The sequence below is a fragment of the Leucopleurus acutus genome, assembly GCF_964270905.1.
Source record: "Leucopleurus acutus genome assembly, chromosome: 10".
NCBI lineage: Eukaryota > Metazoa > Chordata > Mammalia > Artiodactyla > Delphinidae > Leucopleurus > Leucopleurus acutus.
This window is the reverse complement of record NC_139153.1, coordinates 12,087,581-12,108,298: the sequence shown is the minus strand read 5'-3', so window position 1 is coordinate 12,108,298 and position 20,718 is coordinate 12,087,581. Positions and strand designations below refer to the sequence as shown.

The window sequence follows — 20,718 nt, the reverse complement described above, 5'->3', positions numbered from 1 at the left end:
TGGCCAATAAATATGACAAGGCCCTCAACATGGTTAGTCATCAGAGAAATGTAAATCAAGCAAGATGCGTGCAACAAAATGTGACTAAAATGAAAAGACTGACATTACTAAGTGTTGACAAGGATACAGAGTAACTGTAATGTAGAATGTAAATTGGTAACATCTTTCAAAGCTGTTTGGAAGTATCTTCCGAAGCCAAACATATTTAAACTCTGCAACCCGACAGTTCGACTCTTGGGTATAAAGCCAACAGAGACGCATACATTGTGTTTATCAGAAGACATTGAGAAGAATGTTCAGAGCGGCACTGTTCACTGTTCATTATTCGTTCACTATATGAATACTGTTCATCGTATTTGTCGTAAGAATTGCGTAACTACTTACTCTTAAAATTAGGTACTCCCACAGATGCCCATCAACAATAGAACAGATCAATACATTGTGGTATAGTCATGCAATGGAATGTACATAGCGGTGACAAGAAACAAACTAGTAATACATGCAACAACATGGATGACAACATGCAAAAGTAACGTTGAACAAAAGAAGCCAGGTGGAAGAGGATGCATGAGGTTCAAGAACAGGCAAAACAAATCTATGGTTGTGCAAGTCAAAATAGTGGTAAAAGTGGGGGGTGGGCCGTAAAGGCAGCCTGTTTTATTTCTTGATCTGGGTGCTGATGGTCCCTCTGGAATTCATTCAGCAGAAAACTAATGATGAGTTTAGTGCCCTATGTGTTTATTGAAAAAGTTGAGTAAAAAGGAAGACGGTACAGAAGCGAGCACGGAGAAAGATGCTTTCACAGGGTTAAATGCCCCCCTCTCTGTGTTTGTCGTGGACTCTTCTTTTTCTCACTTGGTCCTCTGCTCTGGCCTTCCTTTGACCATGTGCCTGTGCCCCCGCCCTCACTCTTGCGCCAGATCCTGGAGGCGGTCACGATGCAGCACATCTTCATGAACAATTTCCAGCTGTGTAGTGAGATCAACGAGAGAGTCGTCCAGCACTTTGTTCACTGCATTGAGACTCACGGTCGAAACGTCCAGTACATCAAGTTCTTGCAGACGATCGTCAAGGCCGAAGGGAAATTCATCAAAAAGTGCCAGGACATGGTCATGGCTGAGGTGACAACTATGGATTTCTATATATCTTCCTCTGGTGTTCTGTAGGAGCTTAAAAATGATTTAATTTTATCAGTATGAACTGGCACCCTGTCCAGGAGCCATAGGAAGGGACAGAAAGTAATTTGTGTGTGTGTGTGTGTATAAGTGTGTGTAATCATGTGTTTGTGAGCTTAAGCTATAGATACAGGCGAGAGTCTGATCTAGTATTTTGTAGCAATAATTCTATTTATTTTAAGGATCATTGGCTTGGATTCTTCTGAGAGGGAAAAACACCCCCAGGAATACTGAACCAAAATAGAGTGGATGGAGGTTAAATGTGGGTAGAACCTTTTGAGCCAGAGCATCCCTTCTTGTAGATTATATGACTTTTTTTTAAAAAAATTATTCACCAAATTAATTAGCTGGAAAAATTGTTGCTTGATGATTCTCAAGGAGAAGCTGGTCAGTGGAATTGGGGCAAAGTCCCCCTTGGTTCTCTGTGGGACGTCTGTGTCCCATGTATGCTGTCTGGCCAGGAAGGTCCTCTGTCACTCCCGCAAATTTGGCGTCTGCATATGCTTGGTTTCATCCATCCTTCCACCTTTAAAAAAAAAAAAAAAAGGAATCTCAAGTAAATCCACTTAACACTTGGGTTTATAATCTTATCTACATATATGATTTCAGTGAAAGGTGGTGTAGTGTCATTAAAAGTGTTGGCTCGACCTGGGATGCGAATGTTGGCTGTACCATGTCCCTGGCTGTGTGATTCGGGATGTGTTATTTGACTTCTCAAACACTCAGTGTGGGTTTCTGTAAATGAAGGCATGGCGGTATTCACTTGAGGAGCTGATAGGCAGGTTAAATCAGATAATGATGACAATAATAGCTACCGTTTATTGGAAGTCTGCTGTGCTACTCGAGTCGCTGTTGTAAGTAATCATGGTATCTGGCACATACTCAGAGTTCATAAAGGTTAGTTATTATTAAGTAAATAATATTGACCATATTTATTTTGACTTCTGTGCCGGCCCTTTTTGGATCTTTTGTATTTCATGCAGTGGTGAAATTGATTAATTCTTAAGTAGAGTTATGAAAAGCCCCAGTCCCCGGGAGACAAGTTACGAATAGGAATGCCTTGACTCTTTGAATGTTGAAAGGAAGGCGTATCTTAATTAGGATTGGATAATTTGTGATTGTGAAGAAATAAGGCAGCGTGTGAAAGAGTTGTAAGAAGAGTACTTATAAGGCATGAAAAGGAGATGGAAACGTTTTTAAAAACAAAAATCATTGCCTAATGATTAGTTTGGAAATACAAGTGCAAGGTTGAAATCTACATTTTTACCAGATACCTGAATGCTGGTATGTAGACTTTCTCTTCTCCTGATAGTTTTTTAGGACTGTTGTGATATTTTTATATCTGTGAATGAAAATGATGCTGCTGAAGATTTGTAGTTGTTTAGTAATAAATGACTGAAATCTAGGTGAGTTCAGTAGTACAGGTGCTACTGGTTTTGGAAGGTAAATGCTAACAGAACATCTCTTTCTTTGTGAATAGATTTGTTTGTTTAATGCTTCCCCCATCCCTGCAAACTTGTGCTATAAGCAAGTCTCGTTCTTTTGATTATAGCTGGTTAATTCAGGAGAGGATGTCCTCGTATTCTACAACGACAGAGCCTCTTTCCAGACTCTGATCCAGATGATGAGGTCGGAACGGGACCGGATGGATGAGAACAGCCCTCTCATGTACCACATCCACCTGGTCGAGCTCTTGGCCGTGTGCACAGAGGGCAAGAACGTCTACACGGAGATCAAGTGCAACTCCCTGCTCCCGCTGGATGACATTGTCCGCGTGGTGACCCACGAGGACTGCATCCCTGAGGTGAGCGACTCTATCCCCAGGATGGGTGGGCCCTGCTCATGTCTCTCCTCGTGGCGTGTGGGGCTGTGGCTGGATGGGAGTCTTCCGCTGACCTAGGTGGGACCTCACAGTTTTGACACCTGCAGCTCATTTTGTCGTGAGATTTGCATTGGCTGAAACAGCATCTTCTTGAGCATTGGTTTTGGGTGAGAGGAATGATGGGGGAGTAAATTTTTCCGTCCGTCTCCTTGAAGAAGAATGGGAAACTGCTGGAGGGCTTCAGCTCTGTGTAATGAATGATTCCACGTGTTGACCAAAGAGCATTGACCTGAATGAACTTCTCAGAAATGAGAAGAACGGTGCATTGAGATACAGTTCATACCAATGTAAAACTTAACTCTGTTAAGTGTATTCTTTAAAACAAAAACTTGTATTGCAAAAATAATGAATGTCGACTATAAAATATTCAGGAACTACAGGTAACCAATAAGAAAATGAAAGTAATCTACCATTTCACTGCCCATAATAAATACCTCTTAGGTTTTTGAAGTAAATTCTTCCAGCTTTCTGTTTCCCTATTCATATACATTAGCTAGTAACAAAAAATGGATCATACAGTATATATTTTATCTTTGTATGTTTTGAAATATATACTCTTAGTTTATATTTTAAACTAAATATACATACATTTATATATATATATAGCATATGTAGTATATATTAAATATATGTACTGTTTTTAGATTAATGTTTGGAAAAGTTAATACATTTAGAAAAATTCAAATAGCAAAGACCATAAAGGAGTAAACTATGAAAAATCTTTACCTGTTCCCCACACCCCTCAGAAAATTATTTATTAGGTTCTTGTGTATCCTTCCGGAGTTTTGCATAAAAACATTTATAAATATATATACTTTATTCTCCGCCCCCCCCCCCCTTTAACACAAAAGGTGACATTCCAGGTACATTCTTTTTTTCATATCAGTCCGTAAAGAGATTCTACATTCCTTTTTTATAGTTGTATAAAATTTCATTGTACAGATGTACCATAATTGTCTTCCATGAATGTTGAACCAGCTTATTATATAATGTGATAATAAGAAGAAGAAGGAAATAAAATACTACATTTTTCTCACAGTCTGGTTTATACAGTATATTATCAAATATTTGGATTATCATATCCCTGATATATGGATGTGGTATTTCGATATAGTTGTACTTTGCATTTCTCTTATTATGCATAAGTGAGGTATAATAGCTTGTTTTTTGCCCATATTTGTTTGAAATACAACCTAAGTACAGAAGAGTACATAAACGTGACTTGTGCAGTATAAGAATAATTACAAAGATAGCGGCTGTGTAACCACCACCCAGGTCAGGAAATGTGCCTCATTCCCCGCCTGTGTCCTTTTCCAGTCCCCAGCCTCCCCCAGAGGGCTCCCTCATGGAGGCATAGTTGTGGCGTGGCTCTTATGTAGTTTTCTTTGTACATCCCTAAACAGTATAATTGAGTTTTGCCCGCTTTTGAACTTCCTTTATGCACTGTTTTGTGCCTCTTCCTGTTCTGCCGTGCGGCGTTAGGATCCATCCACCCTGAGATAACGCGCCTGTATTCATTTCCTTTGCTTTGGAGCATTGCTCTGTGTCATTGTCCCACAATATGATTTTCTGTACGTCTGTTGATGCTCATTTGGGTTATTTTTGCTTTTTGGCTGTTAGGACCAGTGCGTGTGTCCTGGCCCACACGTGTACACATCTCTGCAGGGGGTATACTTAGAAGTGCTGGGTCATACAAGGTGCATTTCTTCCCTTTGACTTGATAATGTGAAGTGGTTCCCAGCAGTTACTCCAGTGGCCACCCCTCCCCCAGAGCTCTTGTTGCTCCCAGACCCTGCCAACCCTTGCTATTATCAGACCCTTTATTAGTATATATTTGTTTTCAATCTGGTGGGTGTACAGTGATATCTCATAGTGGTTTTAATTTCTATCCGGTTGATTCCTAAATGAGATTCAATCGATTTGATATTCCTTTAAGTAAATAGCAGATCCGATTTTTTGCCTGTTTTTCCTTTGGCGTGGCCATCGTATATGCACAAATCTGTAGGAATTCTCTGTGGGGATATGCATTGCAAACAGCTTCTTCCAAATCGTGTCGTTTAACTCTTGTAACAGTGCCATTTCATAGATATTCTTTTTTTTTTTCTTAGTTCCTTGATGAGGGATCGAACCCATGCCCCCTGCAGTGGAAGCACGGAGTGTTAACCACTGGACCCACCATGGGTGTCCCAGAAATTGTTAATTTTAATGTAGTGAAACGTGTCCATCTTCTCTTCTCTGATCAGTGTTTTTTGTTCCATTCTTTTTTGTTTGTTTGTTTCTTGTGGTACGCGGGCCTCTCAGTGTTGTGGCCTTTCCCGCTGCGGAGCACAGCCTCTGGACGCGCAGGCTCAGTGGCCGTGGCTCACGGGCCCAGCCGCTCCACGGCATGTGGGATCTTCCCGGACCGGGGCATGAACCCATGTCCCCTGCGTCGGCAGGCGGACTCTCAACCACTGCGCCACCAGGGAAGCCCTTGTTCCATTCTTTACCTTGAGGTCATGAACATATTCTCTTCCAAAAGCTTTGTTTTTGAATTTTATAATAGTGAATTTTGAATATCAAAAAATCATAGAAGTTAAAGCGTGCAGGGGAAAATGGAATGACCATCATGGTCCATCCTTGTCACTATTAAAATGAGGGAACTAATCAATCCTGCATGTACTAAGTTGGTTTTTGAGAAAAACCTGTTTCTCACTTCCAGGTTAAAATTGCGTACATTAACTTCCTGAATCACTGCTATGTGGATACGGAGGTGGAAATGAAGGAGATTTATACCAGTAATCACATGTGGAAATTGTTTGAGAATTTCCTTGTGGACATCTGCAGGGTAAGTCTTTCTGGAGCTAAGGAGGCAGGGTAAGGGGGTACGTGTGTGTCTGGGTCACCCTGTGCAGACATAAGGACGCAGTCACGTAATTTCACCTCGCTGATTTGTGGCACAAGGAGGCACCTGGCTCTCGTCTTTCCACACGTCTCGTTTCTCTTGACCCTTTTACTCCTAGCTGAGAATAGATTTTACTCGTCAAGCTTCAGGTAAGGTAGATTATTTCTGGTTTTCATCTCATCCTTTATGGGTTGATTTGTGAATGATAACCTGGGACATACTAAACTCAAATTTATAAACTTTTCGTTTCTTTGAGAATAAGTCTTTCCTCGAAGGACACCTTCCTGAGTGTGAGCGTTTATGATATCTCCTACAGTCTGGTGTCGAGCATCCTGCAAAGCATGTCACTTTCCGTCTATTGCTTTCCTGACCCAGCCTTTGGGGTGGGCTTCAGTACTCTTGGTTTGGTTTTGCGCTGAGCTTAATATTGGTTCTAAAGCTATGGGACTGCGACCTCACAAGGCGCTTTATGGATTTCATATGAGTTTTGTGGTGGTAGGGTTCGGGGGGAGGGCGCGTGGGGGGAAAGTAATTCAGTCCTTGAGAGAATGATTGTGAGATGAATACCAATTTCAGAAACGTTGTGATGCTAAAAAAAAAGAAAAAAGGTGCATTGGAGAACGCTAGAATGTGGTATTTTCTCCTGACTGTACAATTCCCAGTGTGAGACAAGGAGCCTGAAAGAACTTACTTTCCTTGTAATGAAGGACTATGTTTAATAATACCCTGGTGTTGGTGTCACAGATATATATATATATATATATATATATATATATATATATATAAATATATATAGATGTATTATTTAAATATGTATATATTTTTATCTCAAATTCTTCCTAGTCTTTTAATCCCATAAATCTGGGGGTTCAGGCTTGAAATGGCAGGCCTGCTTTGCCCCTTTAAATCAGGACTCCGACAAGTTTTCTGTGAAGGTCCAGATGGTAATCATGTTTGGCTTTGTGGGCCATGCAGTCTCTGTCACAACTGCAACTCTGCCCTGCTAGCATGAGAGCAGCCATAGCAGTCTGTAAACAGATGGGCATGGCTGGGTTCCAATAAAACTTTATTTATAAAAACAGCCAGTAGCACTTAACTTGGCTGACCCCTGCCTTAAATTGTTCAAAAATGCTGTAAAATCTGTCGCCACCTTCATTCTCTGGATGTGTCCACACACTGCTCATCGCTGGGCTCAGAGCCTGATAGCTAATAAAATTTGATTGTTTTAGCCCTTACTTCATAATTTTTTATTATATACAATTTTATATCTCAAATTAGAGGGCTAATGAATTTGGTAATAAGACTTGATTTAATAAAATGAATTTTTAAAACCTGTTCTTCTATTGATAAATCTCTAATCTTATTCTACACAGTGAAATTGTGTAGAGTCCAGGTGAAATCTGAAGTCTCTCTTCACCTGAAAACGTATACAGTTATCCAGAGTCACAGCCCACTATTTTCAACAGTACTGCATATCGGCAGAATTTTGATTGAATGGAAGAGTGTTCTAGGTTTGGAGAATATCATGCACAGTGGTCCTCAGTGGTAATATTTGATTCAGGATCTTAATTATATGCTTTAGGAAACTCTGGCCTAGAGAAGATGAATGGCTTAAACAGTTTACTTTTAGGGACAATGTAGGCAGTTGTAGTTATGATGCCTCTTACCACCTTTTGGGTTTTAGATTTGCCGCAAGTTGGTAGGAATTGGGAAGCGATGGCCTTGTAGGTCCCACACCAATTTTCATATTCTGTGATGCCACACCATGATATCCAAGTTGATCTGTTTCTCTTCTTCCATGATTTATTTTTTTATCATTGCTGTCTCTTAAGGGGAGAAGTACTGACTTGCAGGCTCTTCCTTTTCCTTTGTTAAGGGTAATTAGCAGGAGTAGTCACAGATTTCTTAATTTTACAACTGGTGTGCAGGTTTTGGTATAATGTCTAAAGTGTCCATTTGTCCTCCAGGCCTGTAACAACACAAGTGACAGGAAGCATGCAGACTCAGTTTTGGAGAGGTATGTCACTGAGATTGTCATGAGCATCGTTACCACGTTCTTCAGCTCTCCCTTCTCAGACCAGAGTACGACTTTGCAGGTAGGAAATACAAATGTATTGATAGATGCAGGGTATTCACAATAGATATTTGGCAGCTGGAGCTGGTGCGGATTCGGGACTGAGCGGCTATAGATGGATGAGCCGCTCTGCAAAGCATTGCTACAGATGCTTTTCTCTTTGTGAAGAGTGGTTTTTACAGGATCCCTTGGATAATCAAGTACCTGAGAATGATTTTCTGTACTAGATGGTTCTGTTGGTTGTTGATTTTCTCCTTAAAATGCCTTCTTCCCCCCCCCCCTTTAATCTTGTTGATTCCTTACCTCCAATCTTAGAAAGAGAAGTAGCTTTCAAATAAATGCTAGCGTGTTATTAACACTTTTTAAAAATATGTCTGGAAATCTCCATTTAACTTGAAGTGTGTGCCTAGAGTTCACCAGAAGGGGTACGTGGCAGGTGGGAGTGAGAAGTCCTTTAGCCTTGACAGCAGGGCTGCCACGTTACACCAGCCCCAGCACGTGCTGCTCACATGGAGTCCCCTGGAGTCGTGCAGCGCAGCAGCCCTGCGTGCTGATTGTCAGTGTAGTTAGAGTTCCAAAGGACCTGGGAGGTGTTTTTATTATTCTTTTACTTGGAAAAATCGCTCTTCTTTTTAGAACTGACGTCTGGGTCCGTGGCTGCGGGAGTCTTGCTGCAGGTCTGTGTGTACAGCCTGCAGAATGAAAGCAGGACTTGGTCTCAGGTGGTCAGAAGAGCAAGAGTAACCATCCTTGTCATGCAAATAAATGGAGGCTGTCCTGGGGTTGATGGGTGGCCTAGGGTGGTTGGAGCGTAGACAAATAATCTTAAGGTAAATTCTCCAAGAGAAGAGTGATTCATGGTCAGTGTAATATCACTGGTACATTTATTAGATATTGCTATATCCATTACCTATGTAAAGGAGTTCATATTCGCTTAGTACAGATGGTATTATCCCCATTTTGCAGCTGAGCAGAATGAGGCTCAGAGGATTTAATTACCATGCTCAGCCATGGTCGCAACTACTAACTGGCAAAACCATGATTTCAACCCAGGCCTGTCTGACTCTGAAACTTGAATTACGGAATTTTTAGTAAGATATGTTTTCTTAGGGACTGTTGGTAACCTTCTATTTAACTGAGCTTCACTGCTAGCTTTTAGTTATCTCTAAAGCAGCGCTCCCCAACCTTTTTGGCACCAGGGACTGGTTTCGTGGAAGACAGTTTTTCCACGGGGTGGGGGGTTGGGATGGTTCAGGCGGTAATGGGAGCGACGGGGAGCCGCAGATGAAGCTTCGCTGGCTTGCCGCCGCTCACCTCCTGCCGTGCAGCCCTGTGCCTGACAGGCCGTGGACAGGTACCGGTCCGTGGCCCGGGGGTTGGGGACCCCTGCTCTAAAGTATCATAAAGTTAGAATGCGACTTTTAGAATATCTGTACATAGTTTTTGTGTAACTGGGCAACAGGAACTTGTTAGATCCCAAGCACATGAGCTGCTGGAGGCCAGAACGTGCTCCTTACCAAGTGCTGTTCTACAGAGCCAACTGCTTTGGTTAGTCAGATTGGACTTGCATGGTGGCAATTGCTATGGCAATACCCATTCTCCTAGAGACTGTGAAACAGTATTGCAAAACCAAATGTCAAAGTAAACCAATCAAATTAATTTGATGGAAACCATTAACCAGGAATTTGTATTTTTGGTTTTTCATCTTGGTCCCCCTGCTGTCTCCTTCCACTGCCTTGCTCTGAAACCAGTTTTAAGCCAATTGACAGGCAGGAGTGGTCAGAGAAATAAATCTTCAACATAAATGTTATGTAAGTCCCTAGCAAGGCCCAGGTTGTCTAAGCATATTTTTTGTTTGTTTTTTGTTTTTTGGTACGCGGGCCTCTCACTGTTGTGGTCTCTCCTGTTGCGGAGCACAGGCTCCGGACGCGCAGGCTCAGCGGCCATGGCTCACGGGCCCAGCCGCTCTGCAGTATGTGGAATCTTCCCGGACCGGGGCACGAACCCGCGTCCCCTGCATCGGCAGGCGGACTCTCAACCACTGCTCCACCAGGGAAGCGCTTGTCTAAGCATATTTAAAATACAAAGTCCAAGCTGGATTTCTAGAATATTTATTTTCAAGGAATACTATTTTTGAAGCTGTCCTAACATGTCTCACTTTATCTGTTGAAAAGCCTATGTCTTGCTCCCCAGGTAGATTTGTACCTTCGTCCTTCCTTCCTTCCTGGTTTTGTTTCCTTCCTTCCCTTCTTTTAACCCACATTTGTGAGGGAGGAAAATGGTGGCCTGGGATTGGGCTGTGCTGCATTTAAGGTGCCAGTGGAATGTCCGTGAGGCAGCTGGAAATGTGGGATCCGGGAGCAGCAACAGAACTTTGGAGGCTTTTATAGCAGGTCAGAGCTGGGTTCCAATCCTCACTCCACCCCTTCCCAGCTCTGTGAACTTGGGTAGATGTTGAAACTTCAGAACCCCATTTCTTACTATAACAGGGTTATAGTATCAACCCTGCAGATTATTGTGAGAATTAGAGTTAATGTTTATGAAAATATAGCGTAGTGCCTGGTACACAGTAGGTGCTTAATAATTGGCAGTTTGTACTGTGTCCTGCTAGACGGCAAGCTACAGTGGGGAGGGCAGAGAGGTGTCTCAGATACTGTTCTATCTCGAGCACCGTGCCTGGCCCCTGGTACATGTTCATTTGTTGAGTGAGTTAAATGAATCAGGGAGACTCAGGAGAGGGAAGTGGTAAAGTCCATATATAGACATCGGCTCGTTCAAGTCTCAGCTGGGAAAATGAAGGGGTTGACTAGAAGGGACCTGGGCCGAGCACAGATAATTAAGGACAGTTCGTTAAAGAGACCAGAGGAAGACCAAGGGGTTATCTTACAGTCAGAATGGGATTCACGAGCAACGCAGAGCCTTAAGAACTAAGCAGGGAAGAATCTCAGGAAGAAGGTGATGGGCAGCCATGTTCATTAGCCCAAGAGGTCGCGTGAGCTGATGCCCCCAGGTTGTCCATTAAAATGGATAATTAAGAAGCAGCTCCTCTGGCCGATTTATTCGTCTTTCGTTTATTCAGAGGCCAGATGGGAATAGAGCAGATGCTCAATAAATACTGGTTCAATTGAATTCATTTAGTCGAAGGATTCGTTTTCTTTGAGTTAGGCCATTGAGTTCCCATCCCAACTCCACGCACATTAGCCAGTAGGGTGGGTGCTGATACCACTGCTTACTTCATGGGGTCAGGGGTTGGTCAGATGAGGTGTGTGTAAAGCACTCAGCACAGGGACAGGCAGGGAAGAAGTGTTCTCAATAGATAGCTGCTCTCAGTGGACCCACTGGGCTCAGGAGCTCAGTATCAGGGCTTCTCAGGCTTCCTGTGTTCCTGTTCTCTATTAGTAACACAGATGACTGTCTTGGTGGGCTGTGAGGTGCAGAACAGAAAGTACTCCCTCAAGAAAGTAATGAGATTCTGGTTTGTAGGTGAACTTAGTAGAAAGAGCACAGATTTGGGGCATCAGAGAGCCCTGAAGATGACTCACTGCTTGGCCATCACTTCGTTCTTTTGGATGCTTTATTTTAACCTTTCTGAGCTTTTGTTTTTCATTTGTGTTATTAAGGTAACTCCTCTGTCATAGGATACTTACCAAGGCCCCAGTGAGCTCTTAAGTGAAGTGTGTGGTACTTAATAAGTAAAAGTTATCTGAACGGTGTTTATAGAGGAGGTTCTGAATTTTTATTAACCTGTTCTATTTTTTAAAATTTTAATTGAAATATAGTTGATTTACAGTGTTGTGTTAGTTGCAGGTGGACGGCAAAGTGATTCAGTTCTAGACACACACACACACACACACACACACACACACACACACACGTATTCTTTTTTAAATTCTTTTCCATTATAGGTTATTACAAGATACTGAGTATAGTTGCCTCTGCTATACAGTAGGTCCTTGTTGGTTATCTACTTTACATATAGTAGTGTGTATAGCTTATTCCCAAACTCCTAATTTATCCCTCCCCACTTTCCTCTTTGGTAACCGTAAGTTTGTTTCTATGTCTGTGAGTCTATTTCTGTTTTGTAAATAAGTTCATTTGTATCATTTTTTTTAGATTCCACATATAAGTGATATCATAACCTGTTTTAATTTCTTACAATAAATTTCCTTTCCCCTAGCACTTTTCAATTGTTGTTCTGTTATCTGAGAAACTTCTCTAGAGTTTTTTCTGTACTTTTTTTCGTTGCTGTAGTAACTCCTCCTGTTTTTCGGAAGGGATCTGCAAGTACTTTCTCCTAAAAATTAAAGACCAGTGGAGTAGCTTACCATACACAGTGACCTTTGCCTTGCAGGTCTAATGCTACTCTGGTCCAGGTAGCTTTGGATGAAGGCCAAAATTATAATTTGCAAATGCACTTAGGAAGTCAATGTCAAATTGATTAAGTCGTAGTTTGAGTTCCTTTATTTTAAAATGAGTACAAATTTATACCATCATAGAGAGGAATAAATCCTACTCTGTAGTTAACTTGCAAGTACTGATCTGTAGTAAATGAACACTTGTGAAGAGTAACCATGAGAACTAGCTTCTCCTTATGTCATTGAAGACACGGCCAGAAATAAAGAAGTAAGGAGCATTCTAGGTGAGATTCACTAACCAGTTTGTTTATGCTGATTAAAACTATAGGTTCTATGGCTTCCCTGGTGGCGCAGTGGTTGAGAGTCCGCCTGCCGATGCAGGGGATGCGGGTTCGTGCCCTGGTCCGGGAAGATCCCACATGCCGCGGAGCGGCTGGGCCCGTGAGCCATGGCCCCTGAGCCTGCGTGTCTGGAGCCTGTGCTCTGCAACGGGAGAGGCCACAACAGTGAGAGGCCCGCGTACCGCAAAAAAAAAAAAAAAAAAAAGTATATATATATATATATATATATATATATATATATATATAGGTTCTACTCATGGAATATAACATCTGGAAACAACTTTGGGGGTTCATTGGCCTCAATCCCTGTATTTTATATATTGCACGAAGTTAAAGCTCAGAGAACTAAAGTGATTTGCCTACAGTCACACAGCCAGTTGGTAGCTAGACAAGAATACCTGTTTTCAGGCTGTGATATTCTGCTTCGCCTTCTGGTGGTCAGACTTAGCATGAAGTTTGTGCATTGCCTTCAAATGCTTCTGACTTTTTCTGCCTTGGCCAGGCCACTTCTGGAATCCAGCTCATCACTGGTCACCCCTTCCCACTCTTGCATAAGGGTCCATGAACCCGTGGTTCAAGGCAGTGTCTGTTTCTGACCAGCGTATCAATCGGTCACAAATAAAAGTCTTCACGTCGCCTTCCTCTCGGCTTCTCTTTCTTGCAGACTCGCCAGCCCGTCTTTGTGCAGCTGCTGCAAGGTGTGTTCAGGGTTTACCACTGCAACTGGCTCATGCCGAGCCAGAAGGCCTCAGTGGAGAGCTGCATTCGGGTGCTCTCTGATGTAGGTAAGACACCAACTCAGGTTGGATTTAACATGATGAAAATGCGTTGCCCAGTGGTAATAAAGGCCACCTTGGATGGAGCAGTGGCTATAAAGCTCTGTGAGGCTTCCGCACCCGGGAGGCTGCACAGCCAGAACTGGAACTGAGATCTTCTTGATTCTTAAACCTCCTTTTCATCTTTCCAAGCCAGCACCTGCCAAAGTCCAGAGCCAGCAAGTCCCAAAGAAAGATAGGCTTTGAAAAACAAGATTCCACGGTTAAATGTTAGGCAACTCTTGGCAAGTCACAGAGCTCAAGTTTATTTAAGGCCCTGGGAAGCCCCTTGTTCAAGAAAGTGATTTGTTTAATCCGGTAAACATATTTGACCACATGGAAACTTTTTTTCGTGCAAAGCACATGTCCAATCCTGTGGAACGCCCTTTCTCAGAAATGGCGCACTGCTCCCTTCTGCCTCTTGATGATAAATGCTTCTCCATCCCCTGCCCCCAACCTTGTATCACCTCTCCTAGGCAGCTTTGAAAGGAAGTTACAACCATTACTGCTCCCTTCACCCGGAGCTTGTCAGACTCTGTTGCTTTGCCCTGTTCCACCCCCTCCCCATACATGCTATGCAATGCAAAGGGATAATCTTCCTGCCTAAATTGAGCAGGGGTGTCTGTCTCTAGTAGCTATTAAGATCTCTGCAGACACCAGAAAAGACAAGCGGGTCTCTTAGCACTGTTGAGTAGCTGTCCAGCAAGTATAGATTGTGTTTACTAGGGCTCATTGCCCGATTTCAGTCGTCCCTGCCTGGTTTCCTTTATACTCATATGGAAGGTATTCGTGTCTTTTTATTATTTATGTGGTACTATTTCACAGAAAGAGATTAGGCTTTTGAAAGTGTGTACATTACAGATTATAGGTTCGTGGTGTGATATCTCTCAAATAGGGTTCTGAGATGGGCTCCCCAGATAGCCCTAAATTCTGCCCATGTATGATCCTGCAACTTAAGGTTGTTGGTTAAAACTTGGGCAGATCTCTGAGTTCCTAGCCCAGTAATCATCAGAGAGAGGAAATGTTTTCATAGTCTTGGCCGTGATGAGGAAAGGCAAGGAGGGCTGGTATTTGTGAAACAGCAGAGCATGAAAACTGTACAACCCATTAACCCCAGCACTTTTTTTGCTTCTACTGGTATGAAGTTTTGAAGAGAAGGAACAGTTGTCTTAGTTTTTTCCATGTTGTTGGATTTCGCGTATGGAAAAAAGGATGGTTCGTCTAGTTATTTTCCTTTCTTAAATTAACTGTTTTATTTTGCAGTCATTTTAGATTTATAAGAAAGTGGCCAAGATGACACAAGAGTTCCCATATATCCCTCACCCAGTTTCCCCCGCTGTCAACATCTTCCATTACCAGATACGTTTGTCAAAACTAAGAAGCTGACATTGGCCTATTGCTATGAACTCAACTTCCAGACTTGATTTGGTTTTCACCACTTTCTTCCACTATTGTCCTTTTTCTGCTCCAGGATTCAGTGTAGGCTACTACATTGCATTCAGTTGTCATGCCTCCCCAGTCTCCTGTGGTCTGTGACAGTTTCTCAGACCTTCCTTATTTTCTGTGACCTTGACAATCTTGAGATGTCCTAGTCAGGTGTCTGTAGAATGTCCCCCATTGTGGGTTTTTTCTTTTTTTTTCTTGCTCATCAGGTTACTTTTTAAAAAATTTTTTTTTAACATCTTTATTGCAGTATACCCCACTGTGGATTTGACTAATGTTTTTCTCATGATGGGACTGGAATTGTCCTTTTTTGAAGGAAGTAAAAAAAAAAAAAAAAATACAAGAGCCTATATGGAAAGACTAGCTTATGTCATTGTAAATATTATCTTTTGTACTATGTTTGGCTTGAAACAGCATTTTGTAGATTGTTGAAAGGATACCAAACTGGAGGCTTTTTAGAAAAACAGTTTACTGGCCAACTGAGTTCCCTGTCTTGATAATTCTTAAAATGTCTGAACACATCTGAGACCCTAAGAAGCTATTCATTGTGGAAGCCCCTTGAACTTTGACTTTGAGTTACCTGAACTGTATGACCTTGGAGCGTTATAAATTCTCTCAGAGCTGCTGCCCCTCAGAATTCACATTGGAAAACCCGACCTAACAGATTATGAAGTTCAGTTGAGCTACTCCATGTCCACACTCATGTTATAGGCGTGGAAACATCTGCCTGCTGGATGGTGGGGGGGAGTTGTCTGTCTCTAGGGTGTCTCCCATCAAAATTGTAGGCTCACGAGTCCCCTTTCTCCTGTACAGCCAAGAGCCGGGCCATTGCCATCCCTGTGGACCTGGACAGCCAGGTCAACAACCTCTTCCTCAAGTCCCACAACATCGTGCAGAAAACTGCCATGAACTGGCGGCTGACGGCCCGCAATGCAGCTCGCAGAGACTCTGTCCTGGCAGCTTCCAGAGACTACCGGAATATCATCGAGCGATTGCAGGTAATGCCCGGTGCTGACAGAAGCGATCCTTAACCTGGCCTAAGACGGTTCCCCACACAGAAGTGCTTCCTGAAGCCAGAGAAAATCCAGGGTTGGCCACAGTATGGTGAGTGGACAGTCAAATGCAATGATGTTTGTGGGGCTAGGAGTGCAGAGCTACTTGGGACCAGAAAAGCTCCTGACAAAGTCATGGTCTTTAGAGGTTATTCATTGATTTACAGATCTCTTTATGAAGAAGTCCCTCCTCTCTTATTAGGAAGGAGTACATCAGTGTTAGAAGAAGATGCTTAGAATAAGGGCATAACAGCTCCTTTTTGTTCATCACCTTGGGATTTTAGCCTCTTGAATTAGTAGGTAAACAAGTGTAATCATGACTTGAGAGAGGAGTTTTATATCAAAATGAGTGAAATGAAAATAAAAGTGTTATTAAATTCTAGCTAGGATATACTCTTTTTTTTTTCTTAGTACCTATGAAGAAATGTGCTCTCCCTTTGTTAAAAGGGAGAGTAGTGAGAATTAGATGATGTTAAACACTTAAACATACATCTTAATGTTAACATCTTCCTTTGAACAAGCACCTCAGGTGATTTTCTCACAGATGGTACCTGGACCACAGTTGGAGAATCACAGATCCTTCAGATGAGCTCAGTGCAATGGTGCAGTCGTGAAGAGCGTGATCTCAGGACAGTGCCTGGGTTCAAATTGTGGCTCTGCTGCTTAGAAGTGCATAACCTTGGGAAAGTTACTTAACTTCTCCAGTTTCCTAACTTGTAAAATAGTATAATAGTAACGCCTACGTCACGGGGTTGATATGAAGATTAAGAGAGTCAAGATGTTGCGGTTATCTTTGCCTGCCTAACAAAGGACAACAGTGATTGTTTTATGCTCTTTTAGTGTTGGAGGTTACTGGGCTCAGTGAGGTGTTTCTTCCTCGAGTCCTTTCATGCAGTTGCCATCAGATGGTTGTTCTGTTTGGACTCATCTTGAAATCTCTCTCACTCACATGATTGGCAGTTGATACTGATCGTCAACTGGGACCTCAGCTGTCACCTAAAATATCTACACATTGTCTCCCCATGTGGTCTGGGCTTCCTCACAACATGGCAGCTGGGTCCCAAAATAAGTCTCTCTTGAGAGAGATAAGTAAAAGCTGATTTGCCTTAATGACCTGGCTTCAGAAATCACATAGCACCCCTTCTGTCATATTCTCTTGGTCAAGGCAGTGACATATGTCCATTTAGGTTCAAGGGGAGAGGACATGGACCCCCATGTGATGGAAGGGATGTCAGTGACTCATTGTAAGAAGAGTGTGCAAGATAGTTTATACTGTGATGGCCATCTTTGGAAAATACAATACACATAAAGCACACAGAACAGAGCCTGGCATGCAGTGAGCACTTGATCAGTGAGCTGCTCTTCTAATTATTATTACTATTATTATTGTTATGACTGTAATAATTATTATCATTTGGTGAAGTAAATGAACCTCTGAAGGTTACATAAGTTACCTAAAGACAAATGAGTTCACTGTTTCATTCATCAACCCCACCCTAGGCACGGGGGATACAATGACCAAAACCAGAAGTAACCTTAACCCTCGTAGACTCTCAAGTGTTGGAAGGGAGACAAACATTAATCAACTGATCACACAGATAAAAGTAAAATGGCAGGAGGGGCAAACACTGCAGAGGAATGAGTAGTGCTACGAAAGGCACTGATGAGGACGTTAATCTTGCCTGGAACTGGGGCTGGTGGTCAAGGAAGGCATTGCTGAGGAAGTAGCATTGGAACCGAGACCAGGAAACCGTAGGACTTACTTAAAGAATGGAGTGGAAGGGAAGGGGAGAGCATGTGTGTACAAAGACCACAGGAAGGTTAGTGTGGCCAGAATCCATGGAGCTGGGGAGGTGGGCAGCGCTTCGCAGGTCAAAGGAAGAATTTCAGCCTTGTTGTGACAGAACCGCTTCTTAAACAAAGGTAATTTGGTTCCTCATGGAGTGCTTCCCAACCCCACTATGTTTTAGAAAGAGGAAAGTTATTGTATTGTAGACTCATAACTGTATGAACACACCATATTTTCTCCTGCTCAAACTAAATAAATTATCTGTGGCTGCAGAAACATACCAGGGCTCTTCTTAGATCTATTATGCATACTCTTGGGGAATAGAATAAAATACATAAGTTTAGGTAGTGCTTGTTTTAAAGACTTGGCCAGTGGCTAAAGGGATCCTCGTTATCTAATGAATTATTGTCTGTCTGAGTCCCTGGAGTTACGAGATTGCCCAGAACAGCAAAAGTTGTCATAATGTGAGAACATTAAGTTGCAAAGGATGCGCTTATATAATTAACCCCCATTCAGACATACCCCCTCACTTAACACTAGCATCTCCCTCTGCCCATCGCTTCTCCATCCTTGTTTGTTGGTCTTTCCCTGATTGCCGAATGTTATACATTTGACAATACAATGCAAATCAATTGCAATGTGAAGTTCAAACCTGGCAAAAGATGCAAGATTTCATGAACACGATGCCGAAGAACTCCTTCAATCTCAAGCAGATGCTGGAGGCAAGTAACATTTTGCCAGAGTTAGGACCAGTAACTCTTGAAGAAGGGGAGATTGGGTGCTTTCTGAGAGGAAACTGGTAGGGAAACTGACAAAACCCTGAGAGAATTTTGCCAAAGCGGCCCTCTTTTTGACAGCGGTGTGCAAGTCACTCTGAATTAAGGGATGGGGCAATGTACTCGTACAAACTTTTTGGGAAAATTGTCCCCCCGCCTCCCCGCAAGAAATAGTTTGATTCATTCATGCATTCTTTAATGCATCCTAAATATTATTGCGTGATTACAGATTTTGTTAAATCTAAGATTAAGTAAACTTGTATTGACAAGTTTTTTAGTTTCTGGATCACCAGAAATTGGGTGGTCTGGATCACCCAATTCTTTATGAATTTTCGGCCTATGAAATTTGGGTCCCCAGTTGAGACGAATGCAATTAAAGTGGCCCCTTCCATGCAGATCTCCTTGGTTAACGGCTCCTCCTTACCCAGTAGGCTGCGTTCTGTCCTTCTTAGCCAGCATGCCGATGCCTTGGTTCTGAGTTAGCAAGCCAGACAGCAGACTTGAGCATCTTTTGAAGACAATTTCTCATCTGTTTTCTGCCATTTGCCTTTATACGGTGTTTGTTGTGTTGGTTTTGCTGCTCTTTCAACTTCTCTCTGTTTTCCTTTCCTACAGCTATGTGTTTTGCATTTGAAGACCATCATGCTCTCAGGGTACATGTATTTAGCATGTTGATACAGCATGTTCATTCATTTGTGTTCTCATTTTTATATGACTTTTTATTATGTGAATAATTCATGCTCATTGGAAGTTATTTGACAATACTCACAAGAACCGATACATAGAAGAAAACTAGACTCACCCATAGTTCCGCCACCCAGAGAAAACCACTAATGATGTTTTAATAATGTTTGCTGCATATCCTTGAGATATTAATGTTGTTTATAAGAAGCGGATCATATAGTCCATACTATTGTTTGACCATTTTTTGCACTCATATTGTAGACACCTTTCCATGTTGTCGAACGTCCTTTTTGCATCATATTTTAAAATATGTGGAATGATCCCTTAAGTAGCATAAGGACCATCTCACAGGGTGGGTGGGAATGATGACTTGTTATCACTTTGTTTTCTGTGTCAGGGCCTAATGCTTCAGGTAACCGTTGGGCAATGTCTAATAATTTGAGGCAAATACCAGACGGTGCTAAGGTTAGTCTAACCCAGTCTCGTCTGTGGTCATGCTTTAGGTCAGAAATGAATGTTTTCACCCTCCTGCAGTCAGCTGTGGCCCAAGCTGCTCACCAAGGCTGTGCTTCCATTCCAGGACATCGTCTCTGCCCTGGAGGACCGTCTCAGGCCACTGGTGCAGGCCGAGTTATCTGTGCTGGTGGACGTCCTCCACAGGCCTGAGCTGCTCTTCCCGGAGAACACAGATGCCAGAAGAAAGTGTGAAAGCGGTGGCTTCATTTGCAAGTAAGCAGCCCCTTTCTCTGCGGAGCTCAGGGGCAGAATCCCACTGGCCAGACACAGCACTGGTTCCTGAAGAAGGAGGGGCTGGCCTGAGTTTTGACTTTGATGAGTACCAGGTCCCGTGCTAGGGATCTGTTCTGACCTTCCCAAAGTAAGTGTGTAGGTTCAGTCCTACTTACTGACACTTGTTTTGGTGAAAATTTCTCCTTTGAACTGCATGCCCATTTGTTCATCTCCATTCAACACGTGTGGATAGGGTGCCCACCATGAGCTGCCGTACAGACTCAACAAGCCATGGCCTGTGTGCCCTCAAAAAGCTCTCACCTACCAGGGCCTCACAATCTTTTCCTAACAGCTTTGTAGTTGGTTAGTTTGTGCCTTGGGGCAAAATCTAGAAGAAACGATTGCTTCCGTCACCAGAAATCTCCATCTGATTTTCACCCTAAGTTTGGTTGGTTGTTTAGCTTGAGCATGGGCTCTGCCTGAGTTTCTTATTTTTCTGGGCCCCTCAAAGAATAAGACGGATCAAGAGAACAGTGTGTTTGCTGCAACCATCATACTCCTGAGGTTTTTTTACACCCCTGGCATATTTTAGCCACATTACTGACAATCCTCAGTGGATAAATAGCTGCACTTCCTAAATGAGCTGGTTTGAGGGAGCCCCTGTCTCTGTTCTCCATCCTCTATCTCATTTCTCCACTATGTGGGGCCGACCCGTGGCC

At 42.6% G+C, this 20,718-nt stretch overlaps 1 protein-coding gene across 1 annotated transcript in view; it reads left to right on the top strand.

Moving 5' to 3' along the window:
* Positions 1–20,718, top strand: part of ITPR1 (inositol 1,4,5-trisphosphate receptor type 1) — a 318,686-nt gene that overhangs the window by 175,007 nt on the left and 122,961 nt on the right. The window contains exons 31-37 of the mRNA XM_082847216.1: positions 921–1,121; positions 2,728–2,979; positions 5,759–5,884; positions 7,909–8,037; positions 13,376–13,496; positions 15,783–15,967; positions 19,851–19,999. Coding sequence (XP_082703342.1) covers positions 921–1,121; positions 2,728–2,979; positions 5,759–5,884; positions 7,909–8,037; positions 13,376–13,496; positions 15,783–15,967; positions 19,851–19,999 — 1,163 coding nt within the window. The remainder of the gene's footprint in view (positions 1–920; positions 1,122–2,727; positions 2,980–5,758; positions 5,885–7,908; positions 8,038–13,375; positions 13,497–15,782; positions 15,968–19,850; positions 20,000–20,718) is intronic.